Source organism: Zingiber officinale, chromosome 7B (genome assembly GCF_018446385.1).
Source record: "Zingiber officinale cultivar Zhangliang chromosome 7B, Zo_v1.1, whole genome shotgun sequence".
Taxonomy (NCBI): Eukaryota; Viridiplantae; Streptophyta; class Magnoliopsida; order Zingiberales; family Zingiberaceae; genus Zingiber; species Zingiber officinale.
The window spans coordinates 103,325,743-103,353,022 of record NC_055999.1 but is presented as its reverse complement, the minus strand read 5'-3'; the positions used below and the strand labels follow the sequence as shown (position 1 = coordinate 103,353,022).

The 27,280-nt window shown below is 33.6% G+C and overlaps 1 protein-coding gene and 2 pseudogenes across 1 annotated transcript; all 3 read right to left on the bottom strand.

Annotated features, from left to right (window-relative positions):
- Positions 1-329: 329 nt before the first annotated feature.
- LOC122006631 (translation initiation factor IF3-1, mitochondrial-like) lies at positions 330-26,884 on the bottom strand. Its single transcript, XM_042562199.1, has 9 exons — positions 26,719-26,884; positions 26,224-26,584; positions 26,051-26,147; positions 23,875-23,942; positions 21,314-21,412; positions 18,481-18,537; positions 16,784-16,852; positions 1,931-1,999; positions 330-1,778 (listed from the first exon to the last, which is right to left on the bottom strand). Exons 2-9 carry the CDS (start codon positions 26,569-26,571, stop codon positions 531-533), a joined length of 2,055 nt encoding a protein of 684 aa, XP_042418133.1. The 5' UTR covers positions 26,572-26,584; positions 26,719-26,884; the 3' UTR covers positions 330-530.
- Positions 15,529-15,684, bottom strand: LOC122007674 (annotated as a pseudogene).
- LOC122007539 lies at positions 15,814-15,959 on the bottom strand (annotated as a pseudogene).
- Positions 26,885-27,280: the final 396 nt, after the last annotated feature.

Below are 27,280 nucleotides of genomic sequence, written 5' to 3'. Positions count from 1 at the left end.
ACTTAATAAAGGTTAAACCATGCTAAGCCTAACCAAGTCCACGAATCAAGCTAGATAGAAATAACACACCTGCAAAATAACTCAAGCATGACCTTGCGCTAAGCCCAATCTACAAATTATAAAAATTAAAAATAATTTAAGAAATAAAATATATATATATATATACATTATTTTTTATATTTATTTATCCTATTTTTTATTTTTTTAAAAAAATCATGCCATCACAAACATGTCATGCCAAGCCAGATTTGGCACGACGCCTAAATAAGCCGATCAAGCCTAAATATATCTAACCCGGTCAATCTACCATATCATTGTACACAAAAAGATAGCTTCGGAAAAAATTTATACCTTGGACATACACTCGCAATTTTATTACAATGAATATTTTGTTTCATAAAAATGATCGGTGATGCCAGTCACTTTAGTTTTCTGGCTCTCATGGTTCTGGCCTTCTCAATCCTTGTCAAAGTTAGAGTCGGCCACCAAAAGTGAATATTTGAAAACAAATGTCAGCAAACCAAGTTTCTTTAGTTACGGGGTGAAGCGACTTTTGAAGCACTAAAAATCCCATATTTTGATGTTACGGGAGAGTAACTGGACTTGTCGGGGGCAGAATCATCTCCTAGATTTTGATCACTGGCAGCACCAGCAGGCTTTTTAGAGAGAAAGTTCCCAAATATTGGTGTTACAGTTCTTTCTTTTTCAAGTTTCTCATCTGAGTTTCTATGTTGACTATGGGGAGTAGCTTTCTGAGTAGTAAAATTTCCATAGCTTGGTCTATGAGACCCACCATCACTAGGTTTACTCACGTTCCCACCTCCAAATCTATGGTGATCACCAGAATCAGGAGATTTAGTAGCTCCCAAATTCCCAAATATTGGTGTTACAGTTCTTTGCTTTTGAAGTGTCTCATCTGAGTTTCTATGTTGACTATGGGGGGCAGCTTTCTGAGTAGTAAAATTACCATAGTTTGGTGGTCTATGAGAATCACCATCACAGGGTTTACTCGTATTCACACCAAATCTATGGTGATCACCAGAATCAGGAGCTTTCGTAGCTCTCAAAGGTCCTTGATTTGGATCAAACTGATGCACTTGACCTCTTCTTATTGGCTCTTGCTGCACCTTAACATCATATCTTGGTGCTCTTGGATAAGGTGCTGCATTACTTCTGTTCATCACATTCTGATGCTGAAACTGATCCATCACTTCAGTTCGTTTGGCATATCGATTATTTTCAGCAACAGAGGGCTCATTGGACATACCTAAAGCAGATCTGGAAGAGCCTTGTCCTGCCCCTTGAGCTGTAAAACCAGCATATCGATTATTTTCAGCAACAGAGGGCTCCTTGGACATACCTAAAGCAAATCTGGAAGAGCCTTGTCCTGCCCCTTGAGCTGCAAAACCACTAGCACCTGGAGGAAAAGGATCCTTTTGATGAAAAAGGCCACTGATATTCTTTTGCATTGAATGAGAATGAGAAGTTGCATTATTCGTATTAATGGTTTCTGCTAGGGCTTCATCCTCTGTCTCCAGAGGGGAATCAATAGTCTCCCATTTTTCTTCGCTTAGGACTGCCTCTCCATCTTGGCTTGCATTGCTAGCTACTGCATCTGTGCGAGAAACAGTACCAGGTAGTCCTTTAGATACTGCATCCACAACCTCGCTGAGTTTCTTTCCAGATTTCTTTGTACAAAACTTCATGTGTCTAACTATCACGTAAGCTTGCCCAGAAACCACATGTGGACCACTTTCTACATTTGCAACGTCTTCAATCTGGCTTGGAGAATGTCCAACAAGGTTACTAAGTAATGATTATCAATGGAATTAATATTTAACCAAAAACATGGGATGAAAAAATGAATCGTCGCTTAGTTCTCAGATTGCTTCAATGGGTTAGTAGAAAACATCAAAAATAGGGCACTCACCAGAGGTAAAAGCCGTGATAGGAGCTCATCCAAATCTTCCCCTTCTTTGCCTGTTGACACAGCTGTGCACTGTTGCCCCCAAAAAAAAAAACATCAGAATAAGTGCATGAAATACACAGCCAGAAGTATAATAAGTCTCATACATCTCTTTTGACCTGCCCAAACTGGAAATCATGTCCTTATTTGGTTTCAGATCTGGTTCAAGTAGAAAAGTCTTTGTACTCATTATTACATTAAGGCCAGCTTTACTTGGGCGGAAATATAGGAGGGGAGATGAGAAGAGAGGGAAAGTATGGGAAAAAATATATTGCAGATGGAGCATGAATCATTCATTTACAATTTTTGTGAACCCATTGGTCTTTTCTACTTGGAAAGGGATGGCATCTAAAGGTGTTTACAGGTCAGACGGGCTTTTTAGCTCAAATCCAACGCTGAATTTTTCATGTTTTTTGTCTTGAACCGAAGACTTAGCCCTGTGATCATTTTATCTTACATTTTCCATGGTTGCCAAAAAGAATACGAACCATTCTAACTAGGTATGGATACAGGCACAGTTGCACCAGGAAAATGTGAGCATCTGTTCGTTTAATTTAAGTTTCCACAATATAACATTTTCAAGTACTGCAATTGCATCTTATAAACTTGGTATAGTAGGATTGATTTTGGTTGAAATTCTGATTCATGTCTGTTGAATTTAGCTTGAAGGCTATACATGTGCAATGAGCTGGCATCAGGTCAGGTTTTGAAGTCAAAACATAATTTCATCTGAGGCCAGAGATAAACCAGAGAACCAACTGAACAGGTCAAGTTCTCAAGTTTCTTAAATGTCCTAGCAAATTGCAAAATGGGTGACTGTTCCATACATGTTGAACACATTCTAGATAGCTTCATGGCAACTTTTAGTATTCCAATCAAGATTTAAGCAGATATGGTTAAGATTAAGTCATGTCATGGACCCTTAACCTGAAAGCCATCCAAAATCGATGCCAAACAAAAAAAATCCAAGTTTTCTTTTAGGTTGTGCGATTTGTTTAGTCTTATTGATTCTGAATCGTAGCAACCCTCAACTTTTTCAAAAGAGAGCTTTTAATCAAAGCTCAACTAACAACATTGTTTATCCATGTAAACTAGGTTAAACATTTATCTAATCGGTGAAGCTTATATTATTTTCTTATTTTTATCATATTATGAATAATTTAAAATTATAAAAATTTATAAATTACTATATTTATTTATGTATTTGAATAAAAAAATAGAAATAAATTTCTAATTAAATTTTACATGAGTTAATAAATAAATTTATTCATAAATTTTTCATCAACTTTGTTGAACATTAAGAAAATAGCTTACTAGTGTTCAAGCTTATTATTTTATATATTTTTATTAGTGAACGAATATAAAAGAGTTTATTGAATTGAATACCAAGTTCGTTCATGAATATACCAAGGTTTAAAATCTCGACCTATACCAAGGTTTCAGTCCCAGATTGGAACAATACTATTTCGATATCGTGTCATTACAATTTCAATATTTTTTTATTTATATATAGTAATGATTAGATAAATATAAAAAAGTTGTATATTGATTTTATATAAGTTTTCAATTATTGAACAACTTAATATTGTTAGAAAAATAATTAAATATAATTTTCTTTTTAAAAAATTATTTTATCAATAACTCGAATTAAAATTAATATATTTACCTTACTAATACCAAAAGGAGTGACGAGAATTAGATGAAAGTATTGGTTACAACATTCTGCTTAGATCAACTTCATAGTTCTACAAAGATATTGCTTTATATAATAATAATTATATACATTAACTATTTATTCATTTAATTAATTATTAATTTAAATAATATATATATTTAAAATAATAAAAAAATCAGAATATTAGTAAAACAGTAAAAAATACAAAATAAAAAAAATTATCAAAATATAAATCTTATTTATTAGAAATTTTTTAAGAATTTTTAAATAAAATTTAAATTAGAACAAATTCAGAATATCAACTAATATAATTTATTAATTTTAAATATATTTTATTGGGATAATTTAATTAGAGTTTTTAAAAGTCTATTTGAAGTCATCTGGCACTGCCTGAGGCATCTAGCGACGCTTTCAGCGCACAGTACTTTTGCAAAGAGTGCTCGTGTCGTGGTTCCTTATGTCGCGCATCTGTCGTGATTCCTTCTGTCGCGTGACGTGTGAAGCGTGCTCAATTCCTTATGTCACTTGATGCACCGTGTACGCGAAATTGTCGCGCATGCTGTACCGGTTTCACTCCTATGTCCACAGTAAAAATCGTCCGTACCGCCCGGCACGAAATAATATTTTAATCGTTGAAACATTCAACCCTACTCTTGATCACTTATTTCATACTGTCCATGCTACTTGATTTAGGACTCCCAACAAGCTCAAACAAGTTCCACTGTCATAGTCCTTATAAATGATTATTCCAAGCATCTCCAACGCAGAGATCAATTGATCATCTTAGCTAGCAACCTCGTTTACTCGGACCAATTATTCTTCTAGGCTCAAGGGTCATTAAGCATATTTATAGTAATGCAATCCAAGGAAACGAATACCGTTCCGTGCCGAGCTGCACGGACGATTTTTATCGTTCCGTTTGTTAGAGTGTATACTAAAAGCCTAGTTTTTGTATAAATATTTATTTAGAAATAAAAAATCACAATGGTCAAATATCTACATTTATTTGATAAATGTAATTTGTTCAATTAATTTATATAGTAGACAACATGGTGTGTGGTGTCACACACAGAAGATCATGTTGTCAGTTCTTTATAAATTATAAACAGTTGCTCGCGACTAAGATGGAAACGAACAAACCGTTGAAGTAGTCGTAGTGTAATTAAGTATTAGTTTATCTTAACTAATAAATTACACTGATACACTCCAAGTGTATTGAGTAGGACCATTTTAGGTAAGTTCTTTTTGCACTAACTTTATAAAAGAACTAGACCTTAGTTATTATGGAAGTGTGTGCTCTTAATCCTAATATAATAACAAACACATATATTTAGTATTGATTTCTTTGACTTATTAATGGGTGAGATTTAACTCGATAAGTCAATAAGTCCGATAAGTTGGGAAATGATATTACTTATAGTGTGTGTTGTTGATTATAGAAGGAAACTGTGTCCTAGTAATCTATGTTGAGAATGACCCCAAGAGGAGCTCATAAGGATTGTCATGTTAAACCGGTTGGACTTAGTCCAACATGACGATGAGATTGAGTGGTACTACTCTTGGAGCTAGATATTAATTAAGTAAGTTGTCAGTAACTTACTTAATTAGTGGGCATTCGTAATCTTAAATAGAGACTAACACACTCATGATAAGAAGGAGCTCATAATGTAATTTGGGATTGGTGCGGTAGTGCGATAATAACTCTCTAGTGGAATGAGTTATTATCGATGAACTTGAGTTGTGAGTTCGGGGCGAACACGGGATACTTGAGCTCATCGGAAGGCCAAAACAAATTTCTCCTCTAGGTCCCTGTTGTAGCCTCATTAAAGCCTTAAGTCCATCCAAATATAAGCCCATCTTGGTGTTCAAGGGGGTCGGCCCAATGCTGGGTGACCAAGCAAGGGCCGGCCACATTGTCCTCTTAAGGGGGTCGACCCCTTGCTTGGTGCCCAAGCAAGAGGGGGCCGGCCACAATAATTCAAAATAAGGAGGGGTGTTTTTGAATTTTTAAAATCTTCTCTTTGTAGAAAACTACAAGTTTTAAAAGAGAGATTTTAAATTTAAAAAATTTTCCTTATTTGAATTAGGCCACATGTTTTAAAAGAAAGTTTAAAAGTTTTAAAACTTTCCTTTTTAAACCATCCTCATGGTTTAGGAAAAAAGGAAGAGAAGTTTTAAAATTTAAATTTTCTATCACCATGTTTAAAAGGAAATTTTATAAGAGAAGTTTTAAATTTTAAAACATGATTTTAATTTTTTAAAACTTTCTTTTTTTAACTCCTACTTTAGGAAATTGAAAGAGAGCTCGTAAAATTTTATAAAAGAATTTCTTCTTGTAAAATTTTATAAAAAAAAAATATATTTCCTTCCTTATAGGAGTCGGCCACCCTTGCTTGGTGCCCAAGCAAGGGGTCGGGCAATAGGATTAAATCATCATCCAATCAAATATATGATTGGTGATTGATTCAATCAAGAGAAAAGAAAAGAAAAAATTAAAAGGGAAAAGGAAAAACATGAGGAAGATTTTAATTTTTTTGTAAAAAGTCTTTCCTTATTTGCCTTGGGCAAGTATTATAAAAGAAGGGGAGGAGAGGCTTCATGGGTTAATGAATTCTTTTTCTCTCTTCTCTCTAGTCTCCTCCTTAGGGTCGGCCTCTAGCTCTTTATCATGCTAGGGTCGGCCACATATTGCTTGTGGTTCTTGTAAGTGGCCAGATACAAGAAGGTGGAGAAGGAGAAGAAGAAGAAGAAGAAGAAGGAGGCATCTAATTCTAGTCTCTTGCTTGTGCTCTCTCATGATGGCCGGATCTCTCCCCTTCTCTTTCCCTTGCTCTCTTTGGTTCCTAAATTGGTGGTGGTGGCTGGATTTTAAAGGAGGAAGAAGAAAGCTCTTTGGGTGGTGTTCATCTTGGAGGATCGTCGCTCACACGACGTCCAAGGCGAGGCGAGGAATACGGCAGCAGATCTTGAAGTCATTAACATGCAGAGAGAAGGTATAACTAGTAATTTTCTTCCGCATCATACTAGTTATTTTTCTTTGTATGAATTCCAAACACAAGAGACATTAGATCTAGTTTTTCGAATTTATTTTTCGAGTTTTGTTTTCTTTGTTTTTCGAATTTGTGATTCGATTGTTCTTATTGGTTAACCTAGAGTTATTTAAGGAAATTAAATATTAGCTTTCTTTAAAAGATTTTGTCTAGGTGGTGGTGGTTGCTCCCATATTCAAGAAGGTCATGTGCCTCGCCATACAGTCCTGGAAGCCAATTTTGGAAATTAATATTTAATGGAATTAATAACATAGGTAGATTTGAATCAATAGTGTTAAGTTCCGCTTGCGATTCAAATTTAAACTATTAAGAACAGATAAGTTAAATTTGAAATCAATGATGTTAAGTTCCGTCTGCGATTCCTAATTTAACTTCTAAAGAACACAATAGGTTATTTAAGGAAAGATTCGACACTTGTACAAAATTTTTATACAGTGGAACCGGTACGATTTTCCTAGGACTAACCAACACCGCTGCCCGGCCGAAACCGGCACCAGACGAGATATAATTTCGGTGAGTGATACGCGCGCATCCGCGACAGCACGCGCAATCAATTAATCGCAACAGAAGGAATCAAATCGATTCCTTCTGTCGTGCGATCGATTACAGAAGGAATCGATTCCATGCGTGATCGATTAAACGCGACAAAAGGAATCGAATCAATTCCTTCTGTCGCGTGATCAATAACAAAAGGAATCGATTCCTTTTGTGATCGATTGCGCGACAGAAGGAATCGATTTGATTCCTTCTGTCACGATTAATCGATCGCTGTAAAAAAAAATTCTATAAAAGGCACCAGAGATCGCGATCGATCAGTAGTCGAGGCGAGCACCAATAGCGAGGTGAGCAGTGGCAAGGTGAAGCGATAGCTACGAGGTGGCAGCGGCGAGGCGAGCAGCGGTGAGGCGAGCAACGGTGAGACGGCAGCAAGGGTGGCGACCACTCCGAAGGTATGATTTCCCCTATTCGTCGGCGTGCTCATCTCAGATACGTCGCAGGCAGCGCCAGACGCCTTCAACGCCACTGGACCCTGCGATCAGCCATTGTCCGCCGCTGCGTGCTCCTGTGCCCTAGTTTTTTAAAAAAATATTAGATTTTAATTTTATTAATTTAAACAATTCCAAGTGTAGTATTACAAAACAGGCTTTTATAAACCCTAATTAAATTATCCCAATAAAATATATAAAAAATATAATTAAAATTAAAATTTTAATTAATATTCTGAAAAAATATTTTTTAATGTTTTAAATTGTATTTAAAAATTTTAAAAAAATTATAATAAACCTGATTTATATTTTAATAAATTTTTATTATTTTAAATTTCATTTAAAAATTAAAAAATTATAAAAATTCATATATATATATATATTCTAATAATTTTTTATTATTTTAAATTTCATTTAAAAATATTCTAAAAAAAATTAAAAATTCTAAAAAAAATCTAATAAATTAAATTTCTATTCTGATATTTTTATTATTTTATATTTTTTATAAATAATAATTAATTAATATAATTATTATATATAAAATAACATTTTTATGTTAATTTATATATTTATTATAGATAATATTTTTTTATCTTAGAATTAATTTAAATTTTGAATCCATGAATATTAACATATTTAATCTTGTACAATTCTGATCATTATAAATTGAGAAAAATGAATTAATATTTTTAGGAGATTATTTCAAATTTTAGAAATTGCTCTTTATAGTTTATATATTTAATTTGTAAATTTACAATGATAAATACATACTTGACATTATAAAATGATGATCATTATCTGGAAATGTGTATTATTCTTAATTTTTGTATAATGCATAGGTAATGACACCAAAACAATAATCTCATGATCCAGCTTGGAGACACGCATGTCGATTAGAAAATCGATTCCATTGGCAATGTTTACATTGCGATATGATTGGATGAGGCAGTGGGGTCACACGTCTAAAACAACATCTTGCTGGTGGATATCCGGATATTTCTAATTGTCCAAAAGTTTTTCAAGAAATTTGTCGTGCAATGAAAGAGGAACTTGATGGCAAAAAAGCATTAAAGTATAAACAACGACGACACAACGTGAACTTGTTGATAGCCGAAACTCTAAATAACCAATCTATGATGAAATGAAAGGTCGTGGAGAAGTTCAAAATGACGAAGACTTTTTAGCAGCTCTCAATGCCTCTCGAACTCAATATGACTATGAGCAAAATATGCGGCATAAAAGTGGCTCTTGGTGCCGGTGGAAGTGGCTAAACTACTACAGCAACATTAGGAAGGAGTGCAAGTGTTCGTATTAATTCAACACAAGGTGGTATTGATCATTTTTTCCTTCTATGGGACGAAGACGTGTTTGATATTGATCCACTAGCATTTACAGACAAAGCTACAAACAGACTAGGATTGATGATGCATATTCAAAAGAGAAGAAGAAATCAATCGGTAAAAGTATTGCTAAATTTTTTCATTTTAATCATATTCCCCCTAATGCAACAAACAACACATACTACCGTAACATAGTGTCCAACATCCAAAAATCTGGTCCTGATATTCAACCTCCGACTACATATGAAATTGCTGGTCCATATTTAGATGAACAAGGGGAGGAGATCAAGATTTGGATCCTATCATGCAAGAAACAATGGAACTTAAATGGGGTTACATTGATGTGTGATGGCTGGACAGAACCTACACGGATGAGCATTATCAACTTTCTACTATACTGCAATAGAAAGGTGATATTTCATAAATCTATTGATGCAACTACAGACTATCATGATGCACCCTACATATATCATTTGATGGATAGTGTAGTTCACAAGATAGGTGCAAAACATATAGTACAGGTGATTATAGATAATGGTGCCAACTTTAAAAGGGCTGGAGAGTTATTGGAGCAAAAGTCTCAAATATTATTTTGGACACCATGTGCAGCACACTGTATCGATTTGATGATGACAGATATCGGTACGCTCGATATAGTGAAGAAGGTAATGAAAAAAAGGTCTATCTTTAACAAAAATTTCTCTATAATCATCATTGGGTTCATGGATTAATGAGGAAATTTATTGATGGGGAGATTCTGCGACCAGGAGCGACTAGGTTTGTCACTCACTTTCTCTTGTTAAAATCGTTGAATCAGAAAAAAGTCGGATTGAAGGCCATGTTCTCTTTTGAGGATTGGGAAGCCTCTCGATATTCTAACATAACCGAAGGTAAGAAGGTGTAAAAAAATATTATATCTGTCAAATTTTGGGACTATATCGCAGATATTTTTATAACAGTAAAACCATTGTACATTGTTCTACGTAAAGTTGATATGGACAAGAAGCCACAAATGGGCAATGTTTACCGCCTAATTCATAAAGCAAAAGAGGAAATTAAGAGGCGTCTACAATCACCGACCAAATATCAACATTACATTGATATAATCACTACAAGACGGGATGATCAAATGGAAAAATCTATTCATTTGGTCGGTACATATTTTTTAATGATAAAGAATTTTTAATATTATTATTAATAATTATATATGTTTAATTATTGTAGCTATTATCTCAATCCGGCATATCAATACCGTTATAATCTTGGCACAAATGATGACAAATGATGATTTATTAGTGGCTCTCAGACATATAATATCAAGACTTCATACAAACAGAGAATCAATTACTAAGACTATTAATGAAAATCGATTATTTCGAGAGGCATATGGTTCTTTTAGCGATCCTATTGCAATGTCATGCAGATATAAAATGGATGCAGATAAATATAGTAAAAATTATTACTAATTATTGTCAACAAATATAAATACTATTTTAATTTTGTTCTTATTTATCTTACAGCTGAGTGGTGGTTACAATATGGAGGATCAACTCCAAATTTGAAAAAAAAAAATTGCAGTACGAATTCTCTCACATACGTCTTCAAGTGGTTGTGAAAGAAATTAGTCAACTTTCTCCCTCATTCGTACAAAAGTACGAAATCGTCTTTCTTATCGTCGATTGGAGAAGATTGTCTACGTTCATTATAATATGCGTCTTCAACTAAGAGCAATAACAGAAGAGAATGAAGAACAAGAGTGGTGATGTAGACCCATTTGATATTAAATTTGTCCAAACTGAGAATGACCTAATGATGGATTGGAGAGCTGTTGAGGTTGAGAATCCATTATTTAATGAAGCAGGAGACCCACCATGACCATCTCAATTTCTTACTCAACAAATTGAAAAAATACAAGCTAGAGGAAATATCTGCGAGGAAGAAGATGATAAAGCTTTTGATCAAGAATTTTGATTTTTTAGATCTCGGTCTAGACGTTCTCAAACATCACAAACCCAACCAAAGTCTATAGATAAAAGCAAAGCAAAGCTCCTGCAATTTTTACTAAAAAGAAAGAAAAAGGCAAACCTCCTGCTTTTACGGGAAGGGGTCAATTGAGAATTAGAGAAAATCCACTCGATGCAATTAATAAGCAAGAACATGATAGCAATAACGAAATATCATCACATTCTGACACTGTAGTCCGACGAGAAGTTCGAAATGAGGATAGTGATGTTGATAGCAGTGCAAGTACTCATGGAAGTGATGACAGTGGTGATGCATCTAGTGGTAAAAATTATGTTCCCTCTACTCTAGCACCGGAGCCATGCACATGTAAGATAGATTACACACATACAACTTAAGATTATGATCATGGAGCTAAAAGTAGTGATATTTAATATCAACATCGATATAAGGGTGGCAAACAAAAGCAAGCTCATAATTATCAAGATATGCGGGAGAGTTTAGCTGAGATTGATTCTGGTCGAAGTTCATCATACTCGCAACCTTCTTATTACAACTCTGATGCATCATATGGTGATCCATCATACCAGAGCTTGGAGACGTATCTTTATCCTTATCCTATGCCTGTACTTGTACTCGTTCCGATTTCAGTGGTGCCAGTTTAAATCCAACATCCAGTGATGAATTGAGACACACTAATGGACATGTGGAGAAATCAATATCAATATTGCATGTCATGGAATGATTATTTAATCTGGGCATTGGAGAATTATGGAGTCGACCTAAGCAGAATGTTGTAAGAACCAATGCTTTCATCTCATTCACGCGACTCCTTTTGGTATTAATAAAATAGCATATTATGATGTATCAATTTTAATTCAAGTTATTGATAGATCAATTTTTTTTTAAAGAAAACTATATTTTATTATTTTTTCTAACAATATTAAGTTGTCCAATAACTGAAAATTTATATAAAATTAATATACAACTTATTTTTAAATTATATACAATAAATATATTTAATCTAATAATTACTATATATAAATAAAAAAATACTGAAACATTATCGACATGGCACGATACGATACCGAAATCGTATCGTTCCGGTCTGGGACCGAAACCTCGGCACGGGTCGAGATTTTAAACCTTGATGCAATCACTTATGGATTCCACTCATCTCTTAAGAGCATTAATGATATTACTCTTTTATATATGTTTTGTTTGACTATAGTATTTTATATTCATGAGTTCCCATTGAATTTGTTGTCTATTAGCAAACTTACTAAATCTTTGAATTGTGTCATATTTGGTGCCACTTTTGTTTATATTCAAGATTTGAGGATCGATCAGGTGATTAGCATAAGAACAAGTCTCATGGAATTTGTCTGCAAATTCATTAGTTCTTTTGACTGCATCCACTCCTCTTCAGATTTATAGTTGTGTTGGTCACCTTGGTCGTTAACACTAGAAGTTAATGGTTCCTAGTGTTTGCTGTCTTCAATCTTTCGATTGTGAGTTGTGTCAATTACATAAACATGTTAGGTCATCTTTTACAAGGAGTGTCCATAAACGTATTTCTACACCTTTGCTTTGCTTCATCTAGATGTTTGGAATCCTAGTAGTGAAAGTTCAACTGTTGGTTTCAAATATTCTCTAACCTTTTTCAATTTTCGCTAATGACTAGTCTCAAATAATATGGCATTTCTTAAAGAAAAATTGATCTGAACTATTTTCTATACTTTTGCTCTTTTGTGTCGAAGTCTACAACCAATTTAACATCTATCAAAGTTTTAAATAGAATAATACTAAGGAATACTTTTCTCACTCATTCTAATCATTCCTTTCAAACAATGGTATCCTTCATCAATCTCCATTTCCATATACGGCTCAGCGGAATGGTGTAGCAAAATGAAAAGGCAAGCACCTAGTTAAGACTACAAAACATTCTCTGGGTAGATTCTCTATACATGCATGTTCCCTATCCTTTTAAGCCATTTGGGGCTCTCCTTAATACTTGTTATCTTACTAATTGTATATTATCCTCCACTCTCCATGGTTAAATTCTCTATACTACCCTTTCTGCATGAGGCTATGTGCTCTATTTCACTAATGGTATTTGGTTGCACCTGTTTAGTTCATCAATTATCTCCTAAGTCCATCAAGTGTGTTTTTCTTGGGTGCTCATGCCTCCAGGAGTATTGTTGTTATTGTCCTTGATCACATAGAGCCTTTATCTGATGTAATTTTCTTTGAGATTTCTTCTCTTCTTTTCTTCCACACCATCTTCATCGACTGATGTGGAGGGAATCCTTCCTATCCCTGCACCGTTATCATGTTCATCTCCTATAGATATTCTTGTGACTTAAGTTGCCAAACTCTCTCATCTAGAGCACCTACTTTATGAGTGTAAAACCAAAGGTGACACCATGAAAATGCTCTAGTGCCTCCTTTAGACACTATCCCCATGCCGCCATTCCCCGTTGATTTGGATTTTCCCATCGCTTTTAAAGATACTAAAAAAAACTCTACTTCGCATGGCTTATTAGCATATGAACTTCCTTTCTCTGTAAAATCAAGTGCAAAGGGAGAATATAGAGCCATGTCTTATTAGCATATAAACTCATTTGGTAAAAGAGTTATGACTGAGCTAGGATTTACTCCTATAGAGCCAACAAAGCTTTAGTGTGATCATAGTCTATGATAGGACAAAGCATATAAATTGATTATCACTTCATTAGAAAGAGTGTAATGTAATGGGATCTTCACTTCCTTTGTTTGTCAGTTAGCATATTGCTTACTAAACCATAAAAGAGGCTAGAGGATTCAACAAACGATTCACTTCCTATGTTTGTCATTTGTTGCATATATTTGAACCGACTTAAGGAAAAGTGTTGGGACAGATGTGTAAATATGTAAATCATAAGGGCGTGTTTGTAATACCACAGTCTATCAATAATATTTGTAAAAGATAATGGGAAACTACCTAATCTTATTCATTTTGGAGAATAATCATTAAATAACCCTTCACGTACGCCTCCAACAGAAATATATATATTTTAAAGGTATCATAACACAAACATTGAACATCAATTCCAGTAAGCAAGGTTAAGGCCAGCAATAAAAAATCTAAAATGTGAGTCAAGTATTGTCACTTGATGATTAAAGAAAAAAATTAAGGTGTTGAAAATGGTCATTTTCCATAATCCATAAATCTGTCTAGCTAGTCGTGATAATCAGTAATGAATGACTGAGGTTAAGCTTTTTGATGTGGTATACGAAGAAATAAGAAATACCTCAAATCAGATAACAGCGGGGCCTAGCATGTATGTATGCGTGTGTGTTGGGGTATATAATAGTAAACGGATGAACTAAATTGTAGAATACAAAGTGAGTGCACTAAATTAAAATTGGATTCAAACTAAATCCCGCGGGTAGGCGCGGAGATAAAGATTATGTTAATTCAAACCGGGATTGATTTGGAGTTGATTTAGTAACATTATAGCTTAATCAAGTTTAAGGTTTAAACGTATCCTTTCATTTAAAATGAATTAGGGTATTTTGAGAAAACCTTCTCTTTCCTTTTTTCACCCTTTTCTCCCTACGCGCGTTGCAACCCCCGCTGTATCTTCGTCCATCCCTCTCTTTTATTTTTCCCTTCCTCTTCTTCCCCATTTTCTTCCTCTTCTCTTCTCCAACGGTAGTAAACTTGTAGTTTTTTAATCTCCTCTTCTCAAGCACAAGAGAGCTCTTTTCTTCTCCTTTCTCTTCTCCGACAAACAAGAAACACAACATCAGCTATTGCCCTCTTCTAACAACAAGAGCAGTCTCACATCTTCCTCTTCTCGTGTTTTCTAAGATTTTGCTAGCACCGCAAGAAGAACCCTATTTTTCCTTACCTTGGTCTCTTTGAGTCGTTGTCGAGCTCACCGAAGCTAATCAAGATTGCTAACGAAGAAGGTAAAACCCTCCTCGTTTGCTTCTTGCTCCCTGTCTTCTCCTCTGTTTTTCTCAAAAGCAACCGTCTTCGTTTTATTTTTTCGAACGAGCAGCCCTCTACAAGCAACTCTTTTGTCCCCTTTGTCCAACCACCACAACAACAACAAGAGGAGTAAATTGTTCCTTTCTTTCATGTTTCACTAATTGAAGGAGAGTTGTGAAGTCCAAACTTTATGTCATTAGGTTGTTAGTTAGGATAGTTCTTTGGATCGAAATAGAGGTCCCATATGTAGGAATCCTAAATATTATGAGGAAGCAAGATAACAAATGATTCTTTGACTTTTAGTCGTACATAAGCTTTGGAGATCGAAGCATCGTTGTTTCAACCAAGGGTTAAATATTTTGTGTTGTATTAATTTTTTTAATTTATTGAATCCGCCCCTTCACCCCCATTGAAAATCTTGACTATGCCATTGGATAAGAGAGATGCTGAAAATTAATTGTAATTTCTCAATTATATACTAGCGATCGTGCAGAATACATGAATACACGTAAATTGTATAAGAATAAATACTACACTTAATCTTAGCCAAAAGACCACCCATAAATTGGGTAAGGGTGCGTCATACCTATACAATAGTGCAATGCAAGGATGACTCTAGCTATCATACACACAAGTTGTGTGTGTAATATAATACATGAATACATATAAATTTTATAAGAACAAATAATACACTTAATCTTAGCCAAAAGATCGCCCATAAATTGTGCAATGCAAGGATGACTCTAGCTATCATACACACGTGTTGTGTGTGTAATATAATATATGAATACATATAAATTTTATAAGAACAAATAATACACTTAATCTTAGCCAAAAGATCGCCCATAAATTGGGTAAGGGTGCGTCAGACCCATGCAATAGTGCAATGCAAGGGTATCGCTCGAAAATCCCAACAACAAGTTACTATAATGGACTCACCCTTTAAAAAAATTAATTTAATATATCATACTTAATCTTAGCCAGAAAGTCGAGAAAAGTATGTTGCTTACAAAAACCGGACCAAGGTATTTAGAGGAGCTTTTATGCTCGCAGTGTTATATATATATATATATATATATATATATATAACGTTTGTCAATCTTAAGATGTGAGACTAAAGAGACTCTAAATTTCTAATTGATTAATGAGAAAAATTCTCAATAATGTAGCTGAGTTTTAAACTCTAGATCTCTTATTGATTAATGAGAAAAACTCTCAATAATACATCGCAGTTAAGTTTTGAACTTTAGATCCCTGATTGATGCGTATATAGAAATTACTAATAAACTTTAGAATTATTTTTGGTGTGAATAGAAAAAAAGGACATTAATGTAATTTCATTTTGGACTTCATCAAAGATAGTTAGGGTCCAGATTCTTAATATATATATATATATATATATATAGATATATATAAGCATTGCTTAAAAAGTATTAACACTAAAGTAAGCACATACTACAGGAATTGAGTGATCAAATGCTTGACTGAAGTACATATACACACATAGTAAGGTAAGTCAACTAGTGGCCATCACACCAAGAATATGCAGAGAACAGTCATCAAAAATGATGCAGGATGCAGCAGAAAAACTGAATTATTGAAATAATAAACTAGATATATTTGCCAATAGCTAGAAAAAAAATTGTTTGAGTCACTTAAAAACTGAAGCAAACCAGAACACTAAAAACGTTTTAGATGTGATTAAGAACACATCAAAGCAAAGTGAAGACAGAAAGTGGAGAATACTTATCTGAACAATTTGGAAATGTAGAAATAAGAAAACCTCTGCTTGACAATAGTGGTGTAAAGATATATAGTGAATTACCTTAACCCTATAACCCCGCTCCATCAATCTTATAACTGAATCAGCTTTAATCTTTAGATCTTTTAGTTCCTGTAACATAACAATATTGTGTTTTAACAAACAACAGTGAACCTGAATAAGATAATGCATCTCGCCATCTCCTTTTTGACAAATCAGAAATTTAAGTTAGCATGCTGGAAAACACGCATGTCCACCACTAAATAGTTGGTAGATGCAGCTTTTTATCATTGTCATTATTGAAGATTTAAAGAATCAGAAGTAACTCTAGACATTTTAATAACATTTTCCAACTAAAGTTATATAGTTTATTTTTATTAAGCGATCTTTTACATTTTAGCTCTTCCAGTACCATTCATGCACTTAAAAATCTGATTAAAAATCGCCATCAAAATATTTAGTTTACCCCAAGGAAGGAAATGTCGTTCCGTACCGCCTGGCACAAACGGTTTTTACCATTCCGCCGAGCAGCCGAAACCGGCACAGGAGGCATCCTTATCTCAACGGCGCCGGAGGAGACGCCGGGCGCCTTGTGCCGGAGGAGTCACGGGACGCCTCCGGCGACACCGGAAGCGTACCGCGACGCCTCTGGCGGCACCGGAAGCGTCCCGCGACGTCTTCGGCACAGAAGGCGTCACGCAATGCCTTCTGGCGTCGAAGGTGTCGCCAGAAGAGTTCAGCGACCCTGCCGGCGTCGCTGGAAGCGTCCGACGCCTTCAGATGCGTCTGCCAGATGCCCTGCGACGATCAATCATGGTTTCTTTTCCCAATTATTTTATTTAATTAATTTAAACAATTCCTAAGGATGTGTAATATTTCAAACAGGCTTTTATAAACCCTAATTAAAGTATCCTAATAAAATATATTTAAAATTAAAATAAATTTAATAAATTTTATTAATTAATATTCTGATTTTTTTTAATGTTTAAATTTTATTTAAAAATTTAAAAAAATATATAATAATTCTTATTTATATTCTAATATTTTTTTATTATTTTGTATTATTTTAAATTTCATTTAAAATTTTAAAAAAATCTTTAAAAATTAGAAAATTCTAATTTTTAAAAAAAAATCTAATTTTTTAAAAAATTCTAATTTTTTTTTTAATTCTAATTTTTTAAAAAAAATTCTAATAAATTATATTTATATTCTGATATATTTTTTTATTATTTTATATTTTTTTACTTGATATTTTTTACTATTTAAAATATATATTATTTAATTAATAATTAATTAAATGAATAATATAGTCATATAATTATTATTATATATAAAGTAATATCTTGTATTAATTTATATACTAATTATTATAAATAAATCCATTTTAATTCGAGTTTTTAAATAAAACTATTTTTAATTATTTTTTCTGACAATATTAAATTATTCAATAATTATGAACTTATAAAAATCAATATACAACTTATTTTTATATATATCATAAACATATTTATTTTATAATTACTATATATAAATAAAAAAATATCGAAACTGTATCAGCACGGCACGATACAATACCAAAACTGTATCGTTCCGATCTGAGACCGAAACTTCGACACAGGTCAAAATTTTAAACCTTGGTTTACCCTAACAACTTTAACATAATGAAAAATTTTAGGCAGTAGATATGTCTGTATCAAGTGTTTTTAGAAATAGCAACTCAGTATTTTCTGTAAGAATGCAACAACTGAGAAACTACTTACAGTTTTCCCTTTAAATCGAACTTCTTTATTCTCTCCCTTCCGTAATGTAACTGAAGACTGCAGAATAAGTTCAAGTGCATAAATGAATATAGGAAAAACAATAATGGAAAATATCCTCAATCAAGTATCTTCTAGAATACTAAAAAGACACATTTTTAATCAATGCAATACTGCATGATCATCTACATAAAATAAACACAATCAACAAGTATAAGGATCCGTCAAGAATACTAAAAGAAAACACATTTTAACCAATACAATTTTGCATGATCATCTATATCAAAATTTGTTTACAGTGATTGAACCTTACCGCATTACATGTCATCAAACTATTGTCTCAGGGAAAAAAAATCTCAGCACAAAGATAGTAGATCAGGAAGAGAAATCAGTAAAAGATACAAAATGCAGGGCAAAAAAACTCCTTAGAGATTTAAAAGAATAATGAATTAAGGCCAAAAACACTCATGGTGTTCAATAAATCTTCAACTTCAACAAATTTATCCAGTAAGCTAATACATTAATCATTTGTTGATCCATGGCAAGTACAAACATAAAAGTACATCCATCCTCACTATCATTTCTGCTGCATGACAGATTTTGATGAGCCGCTCTTCATATCAGGAAAGCAAGATATGAGAAGGATTCTTATGAGATATGAACAGGAGTGGAGCAATATGTGCAATCACTGATCAATGATTCAAAAGAGCATCCCATCTAAGGGATTGGATATATAATTAACAGCATTTCCTGGAAGATGTTCCTACCAACTAAAAACAAGAAAACTAACTTTCTGGAACTTGTTAGCAAAGAAGAGAAAAGAACCAACCGATTTTCCCTACCTTCTGTGAAAAAAACTGAGAGAGCGATATCAGGTAACTATATGACTTCTAGTTTTACTAATTCCAAATCAGGAACTTCTTATTTTGAAATGTAAACTTTTCATGCATTACATAAGTTGGCAAATAAACATAAGACAACAAAACATGAAACCTAGCATTTCATAATTCAAATAGAACTAGATCATATTCAAGGGAGGAATAACAAATACAGCCTTCCAACGTGCTCAGACCTTACAAACATGCAATTAATGACCATAACATTGCAAACATGAATCTCTAGTTCTCATACAAACATCCTTACAGCTTAGATCAGCTGTCATCAAGCAATTAATGATCACAACTTTGCAAAGGGATGTGAACCTCAAGTTTTAACTTAAGCAAAAAGAAAAGGAAAAACTCTGATTTGTCATTACAATAAATGAATGGCATGTAAGTTATTATTCCTAAAAGATCTTAACCTAATAAAACTGTGTTATAGAGCTCAGCATGCCAAGGGAATATGAAGCAGCTTTAAGGGGAAAAAAATCAGAGATGATGAGGTAACCCAAGCACCCAAATCAATTGATCAAAAAAAAGAACTTAGATACTAGTGTAGTTTGAAATTGGTTGTATGTCACATTTATGCTTAATATTGTGAGAATATGAACAATTAGAAAATAGATTGATGGAAGGCAAGCTTGATTGGAAGTTGAAACAACCTACCCTGTATATACAGGATAAAGAAGAAGAATCTTAAAATTGACTTTGGTTTAACATCTCCAAAGAGAGAAAATATGGATATTCATTAATCTTGTTTGAAGGATAATGATGATATTAGCCTTGAATTGAAGAATATTGGCTTTCTCATTCTATAGTCTTGGTGGGTCCAGGAATTATGTCAGATTCAATTATGTTTGTACCCCCAAGTGGGCAATTCTTCCCATATCAAAGCTTTTTCCCCTTTAAAAGTATTAAAAATTGGATAATTATAGAAGAGCACAATTAAAACAAAACTATATAAACTAGATATTAAGTTATGGATTAGCATTTTAATTTTCTAAGCAAGTCTAGCTTTTGCTGAAAATTTATTCTTTTTCTCAAAATCAATGTTGTCTGATTAAAGTAAAGTTTTCTTCCCAACCATTTGTTACAAATTGTCATTATAAACTCTATCCAGGAGCTTCTTCACTTATTGCATGTCATCTATAGAATAAGAAAAAGTCATTGAAATAATCCACTAGTTCAGCATAGGCCAGAGCATATGACTCTAATAAACATAGTCCCAGATAGCCACTTAAACCTCTGTGTAAGCTCTCTGATTACTAAGTTAATGATCTACAAGTTCTTACTTGTTTCATTCTAACCTCGTTTGCATCTTCTGTATAAAATTAATGCATCCCAAAACATCATGGATAAGTGACGAAATAGAACTGTATAATCACTAATGTACCATATAGAAGCTCTGACAAAGAATCATATACATGTCGAGCTGACCAGCAAATACATTATATACAGTAAGTCTGCAACATCACAAACTCCCCAAGACACATTTGCCTCAACAAATAGTATGTGCATCCCCATTCTTAACGTAAAAGAATGCTTTACATAAAGCCAAATTTATGGATCTAAATCAGTTTCCCAGACAAAAATGTATATCCCATTGCTATCCACCTTGGAGATCATTTAGATTATATTAAAATAATGTCCAAGTTTTAAGGATGGATTGGAACTAATTTCAGTATCATTGCTGTTACAAAATGAAAAATTAGCATCTGAAAGAGCTAAAGTACTGATTCAACTGTTGCAAAGTAATAATTTGTCACTCATAAGTTTTACATAATATGCAGAATAATATACTTGTCCTTAAAAATATTGAAATTACATATCTTGAATGACTGATAATTGTAGGGATATGAAATCAGTAGGTCACTTCCCTCACATGGCCATGGTGGAAATACACTCATTGTATTGTATGAACTGCATAGATCTAGTTTATTAGGAAAAAACAATTTTACCTTGGTCTTGGTCCGTTCCTTTTCTTTTACTTCTCGTTTGTACCTTTCTTTATGGAAGTCCATGATTTTACAAACAGGTGGATCGGCATTTCCTTGAACCTACAACAATGGCAGCAAAAATTAGTCAACTGTCATGTAAAATTAGAAAATGCACATAATGTGATAAAAGGAGCACTATTCCATTTACACAGAAAATTTAGAAATAGTAAAGGAAAATGGCAGATATCTTTCATTAAGCTTGATTTAAGACATTTAACAAGATGTTGTAACAATAAAGATTTTAATCAAGAGGAAAGGAAGATCATCATGGTAACAAAAGAGGATTGATCTGATAATCCAAGAGTCAAACCACTCAGTTATTAAGCAAGTTAGGGCTATGTTGCACTTAAAAATGAGCTGCTAAAATAGTATGCAATCAAAAGGGAGGAAAATATTTCAAGTTCACATAGTCAACCAATCTAAAAAAGCATGAAGGAATGCATTGAGGGACAAGGATAAAAGCAAAAGATGATGGAGGTTTACATAATTGGATGTTGATGAAGACACAGACCGTGATGGATAAATGTGAACTTCTTCGACTTTGAAGATGAGTTCATCTCTCCAAGATTTCCAAAGAAAATAGATGTTTTCGAAGTAATGATGCTATAATTCTCTTCATTTTCTCTTCTTATTATGAGTATATTCATACTTGTACAAGCATTCTGGCACAAGAAGAATAATCAAACCCTTAGGAGTTCACTATTTCCTTTATCTTTTTATTTGACAAATCCAATAGTACTTAGAATCCATAAGTGCAGAAATAAGGCCAGTTTTAGAGACAAACCCAAAGCACTCATAGTGACTAGATGTAACAATCCAATCAGTAATTTGCACCTGGACCAGGGTTTATGCAAGGAGAGAACCACATTTTCACTCTTACAAAACTTATTCAACACTCATTTAATTTTCCTTTCGTTCTCTACACAGCTTTTTTGTTATTTTACTAGTATGTTCCAGTATCCGATACCTTTGCGCCCACCTTTTGTCACGTCCCAAATTCCACCTAAAGCTGTTGTCCCCCTTTTCCTTTGTCCTCCCTATCAAGGATAAATTTGGCACCATCCCATGCTTTGTATTATGCAAAATTATGTTACTACTTCATGGTACTATTATGTAGTTAACTGGTAGCATCCAACCAGCTTTCAGATCTTTAGAAATTAGACAGATGATCAAGTATCTCTCATCTAAGATTGGTTGTTTTTAGAACAAAAATATTCATTTCATAGCTTTCCTTCTTGTAGTTTCCATTTTCTACTAGACTGTCTTCGCTTCTAGTTCTTTGTCCCCTCCCTCCAATTTACCATGCCATTTTCTATCGAAGTATATCAATTTCAGGATCCAACAAACAATCTCCAAAATTGATAGCTGGGTCAACAAAAACAGGAAGCAGTGATCTGATGTTTGGTGCAACTACCAGTAATTTTGCTCCTACAGTGAAAACCAGTAACAGCCAAAAGTAATTTGGAAGAGAAGCAATGGTGCCTCAAAGTAGTAAGCTTGTAAATAAGCCAGCACAGCTACTCAGATGGAATGGAACTGACACTCATTATATGTTCCAAAGTTTCTATATGGTGGTTAGTACAAATCTTTTAGAAAGTACCATAAATCACAAAACCACTTCAGTCAAATTAATCTACTTACACATATTCAAGATATACAACTGCAATCTGCCTACTATAACAGGAAGATAATCATACTATTATGACTAGGCCAAACATAATGAACCCAGCCAAGCTAACTGGAAGTGTCATGTTTAACATGGAATAGATTAACACCATTGTTTCTTTACTAGTATACCCATGTTTCACCCAGAATATGCTTAAGAAACAAGAATATCCTAAGAGTTCAACACACTTATCATCTAGATAACTAAATTGGTTCTTTTTATTAAATGATGCAAGACCAAAGATCTAATCTTAATCAATACTCGTACAGATTGTGAACAAAGCCTATCAAAGAATGGTGTTTTAACAAACATGCATAAATCACTAAGGGAACAAATACTTCATCATGAACAACTTTAAGATGATAGTAATTTAAAGAACATTACAGTTGAAATCAAAAAGAAGGGGAGCCTTGCGCAACGGTAAAGTTACTATCGTGTGACCTAGAAGTCACAGATTCGAGTCTCGAAAACAACCTCTTGTCAAGCAAGGCAAGGTTGTGTACAATAGACCCTTCCCTAGAACTCCGCATTGGCGAAAGCTTTGTGAACCGGGGCTGCCCTCTTTTACAGTTGAAATCGATATTTAAAAAGTAACTAGAAAAGCTTTAAGTTCTATCAATCAGTGTAAAAAAAGGAGCAGATGCAATTAAAATGTGGCTACCAAATGAAAAATCCAAATAAAATTGTATTTTACTTTTGAGGAAGGGGAAGGTCAAAGACTGCCCACCGTGTATACTAATAGGTAGAACAAGTTACATAGTTACAGTACTAGAAGGGACAGGATAATTTACCACAGATCAGAAATGCATTTAGTTATTAATAATGGAAATTAAACTCTATGAATGGTCATATGTACCTCAACCAAGTCAAGATTGAGCTTCTTTGCACGATCAAGTGCCTCCCTCCTTGTGACAATCCCATGTCCTACAATTTACACTGGAATGATTAGTATACATTTGCATTCATACTGGATAGGAAAAGAAAAGGTTAAAGTCAAAGTAAATAATAATCATATCTAAATAATTATCAGTTCTTATAGAAATTCTAATAAATTTTTTTCCAAAAGACTGATAACAGAAAAAGGAAATGAAACTGAGAGGATTAATAGTAGACTCACTCCATCTCTTGAGCATCAATCACTTTATTAATGGCAAGCATTTCTTACTAATTTTTTTTTAAAAAACTCCGCATATAGTAAAAGGGCATATATTAGAACATTACATGTTCTAAATCAAAGCCTTACTAATCAAATTCTCATAAGTAAACAACATTCAATCACACCATGTGCACAGCTATTTAGGATCGGCTACATTGATCTTCTCTAATCATTAGACTGTGTAATTTATGTTCATACTAATTCAATTTTAATTGTGTTAAGTAGAATTTTCATTTGTCTTTAAAATGTTTTTGTAACATTTATTTTTATAAGATAGTTAAATAATATGTATTTACATTGCTTTTGAAAATAAAAAACTTATTCATTAAATATTTAATTAATGGCTCACAATTTACTCATCTATAGTCTTCTTCTCTTTCTTTTTTCCGATTTCCTTTACAGGGCCTTCATTTCAAGTAATAAAATAAATCACAATTAAGAATAACATTACACTATTGGTGTCAACAAATGTCTCCAATAATTGATTTGCAAAATTATATAGCACAAAAGACCAAGATTTGAAATCTCAGCACTTGCTAGAATTTCAATCTTTTTCAATAGAATGGTACAAGTTCACTACCATGTTGGAGTGCTGACACATGGTGTTGGAGGTGGAGAGAGAAGGAAATGAAGAAGAAGAGAAGGCAACTACATGCCTAGGGATAAAGTTTTAAAGTATTATTCCATGCAAGTGTTTTGATTCCACCGAGAATCATATAGTTTCAAGTTTCAACACTGTATTGTGTTGGCACTTAGCAAGGTTTGGCATATCTTGAAGCATGTGTAAATGAATTTAGATGAGCTTTATACCTTTACACCCATGAAATTAGTTTATTAACTTGTAAAAATAGCCTTTAACTTAGTTTTTTCACTTATAAAAATAAGACTATAGCAATAAAATGGAATATTGAATTAAATTGTACTGTAGCATTGATGCTCTACATATTTCAGCATGTATTAAATCAAACAAAGGTAAATTTAGATTAGTTTTTATCCTCTTTCATTTAGATTTTCTACCTTTAACAAAACTATACTAATTAGTAATTGAATTAAAAATTGTTTTATTAATTTTTCACTTCAATATTGTCGACATGAATTCATATAAGTTTTACTCGTATAATCTTATTTCACTTAAGTTATTTACTTTTAAAAATAAAAAATTAGAAATTAAATAATCAATTTAATTAGAATTTCAAAGAAAATAAAAATAACAAACATTATTGGAATTCATCTTAGCATGCAGTGTAATGTGTCAAGATGTGTCAAACTCCAACATAACACAATAGCCATTGGCACAATCACCATAAATGGCATAAGAGTGATTACTCATACCGATGAGCATCACATTTTGATAATTTACATATTTCAACCATACCGCCTTACACAATATGATATTTCAAACCATGAAAAGTACAAATTTTCATTGCAATGGATAGGACAAGTTAATGCAAAGATAACAATCCTAGGCAAATAATTGATTAATCACTTACACACAATCAATTAGAGTTGGCAATCTTAAACATGACTAACAAAGATGAATCTCGAAAGTGATATGACACGACCTAAATATATAAATGAATCAGCATGAAGGAAACCGTTTATGAAGATAATTAATTTAAAAATAATAATGTTTGTCTTATAACTTAACCTATTAAATAGTTAAGTTAATCATACACTATAATTTTTTTAAAAATATATAGTTATTTTAATATTGGCTCTTATAGTTCTTTAGTGACCCGAACATAAAACAAAGTGAATTTCCACCCCTATAATCAATCCAGGTAATCAAAAATAAACTAAGAAATAATCAATAATATGTCAAAAGAGATAATTATTTAGGATTCATGTTTCATGGAGAATAAAATTCATTGCGTACCATCATCAGAGACAAGCCGAATAAATGGAGCGGTGATTGATTCATTAATTCGAGGCCCTGCATGTGAATCTGAAGATGGTTTATCCTTCGGTTTAAACTGCAATACATTCAATCAAATCACAAGTAAGAGACAGTGATTAAAAATCAATTCGCAAGAAGGGCACAAGAATCACCTGTACTGGAGCTGCAAAGGTTCTCTCGGAAGTATACATAAAGTTTGACGAGGGACTGATGGCAGAGCATGGCCTAAGAGGGTGCTTCAGGACAACAAACCTCAGCTGCTGATTATGTCCATCCAGCAGGGCTCTAGAGGCACTGGAGATGTGGGAATACCATCTCGGATGCGCCTGAAAACAGATTGGGTCAGGATCACACTGAGGTTGATCCAGAACCGATCTGCCGGCAGAAAACCCTGATCCAGTCTGGGCTGGTAATCCATAGCATTGGCTGAAAAGTTTCCTCTTTGCCATCCATATTTTATCTGGTCCTCCGACTCGACGGGATGCGAGGGAGGGAAACATCGACCGCTTTGTCCTTAAGAAACAAGAAAAAGAACAGAATAAGCCGGCGAATAGGGGAGGGCTTGCGGCGGCTCTCGAAGTAGCTGCGGTTGCTACGCGAGAAAGGACAAGGGGAAAGGAGACGAGGGGAAGGAAGACGACGGTTACTTGCGCGACGGCGGCCTTCTCGACCGGGTGATTAACGGGCGTCTGGTGGTCGTGCGGCTCGCGATGGTCACAGGAGGCGACGGAGGATGCGCGGCTCGGTTCCGCAATAGAAGAAGTCGTTTGGGGAGAAACAGGCTAGAAAAAGGATGACTCACATGAACCGGTTCGGTTTAGCACAAATTTGACTTGGTTCCCTTCCTGCCTTATGCGATAATAATAAGTAATAAAAAAATATAATTAATAATTAATAATTTATGCTTATGATTTTAATAAATGAAAACTGAATATAAATATTTTTAATATATTAAGATTTGTAAACTCGAACCTAGTTGGTACATTTATACACAAGTAGATGAAATTGGTGGACCTTATTAATTACTACAATTTATAACAATCTAATAGAAATAGAACCACCAATGAATATCATTTTGTTCAATGACTTATCGAGTTTGGTTGCTAATGATAAATTCAAAGGGAATCAGAAACAAAATAAAAAATAAAAATAGGAAAGTGGTAAACATCACGTGTGTCTTCTAACATTGGTAGAGGAGGATTAAGTAAG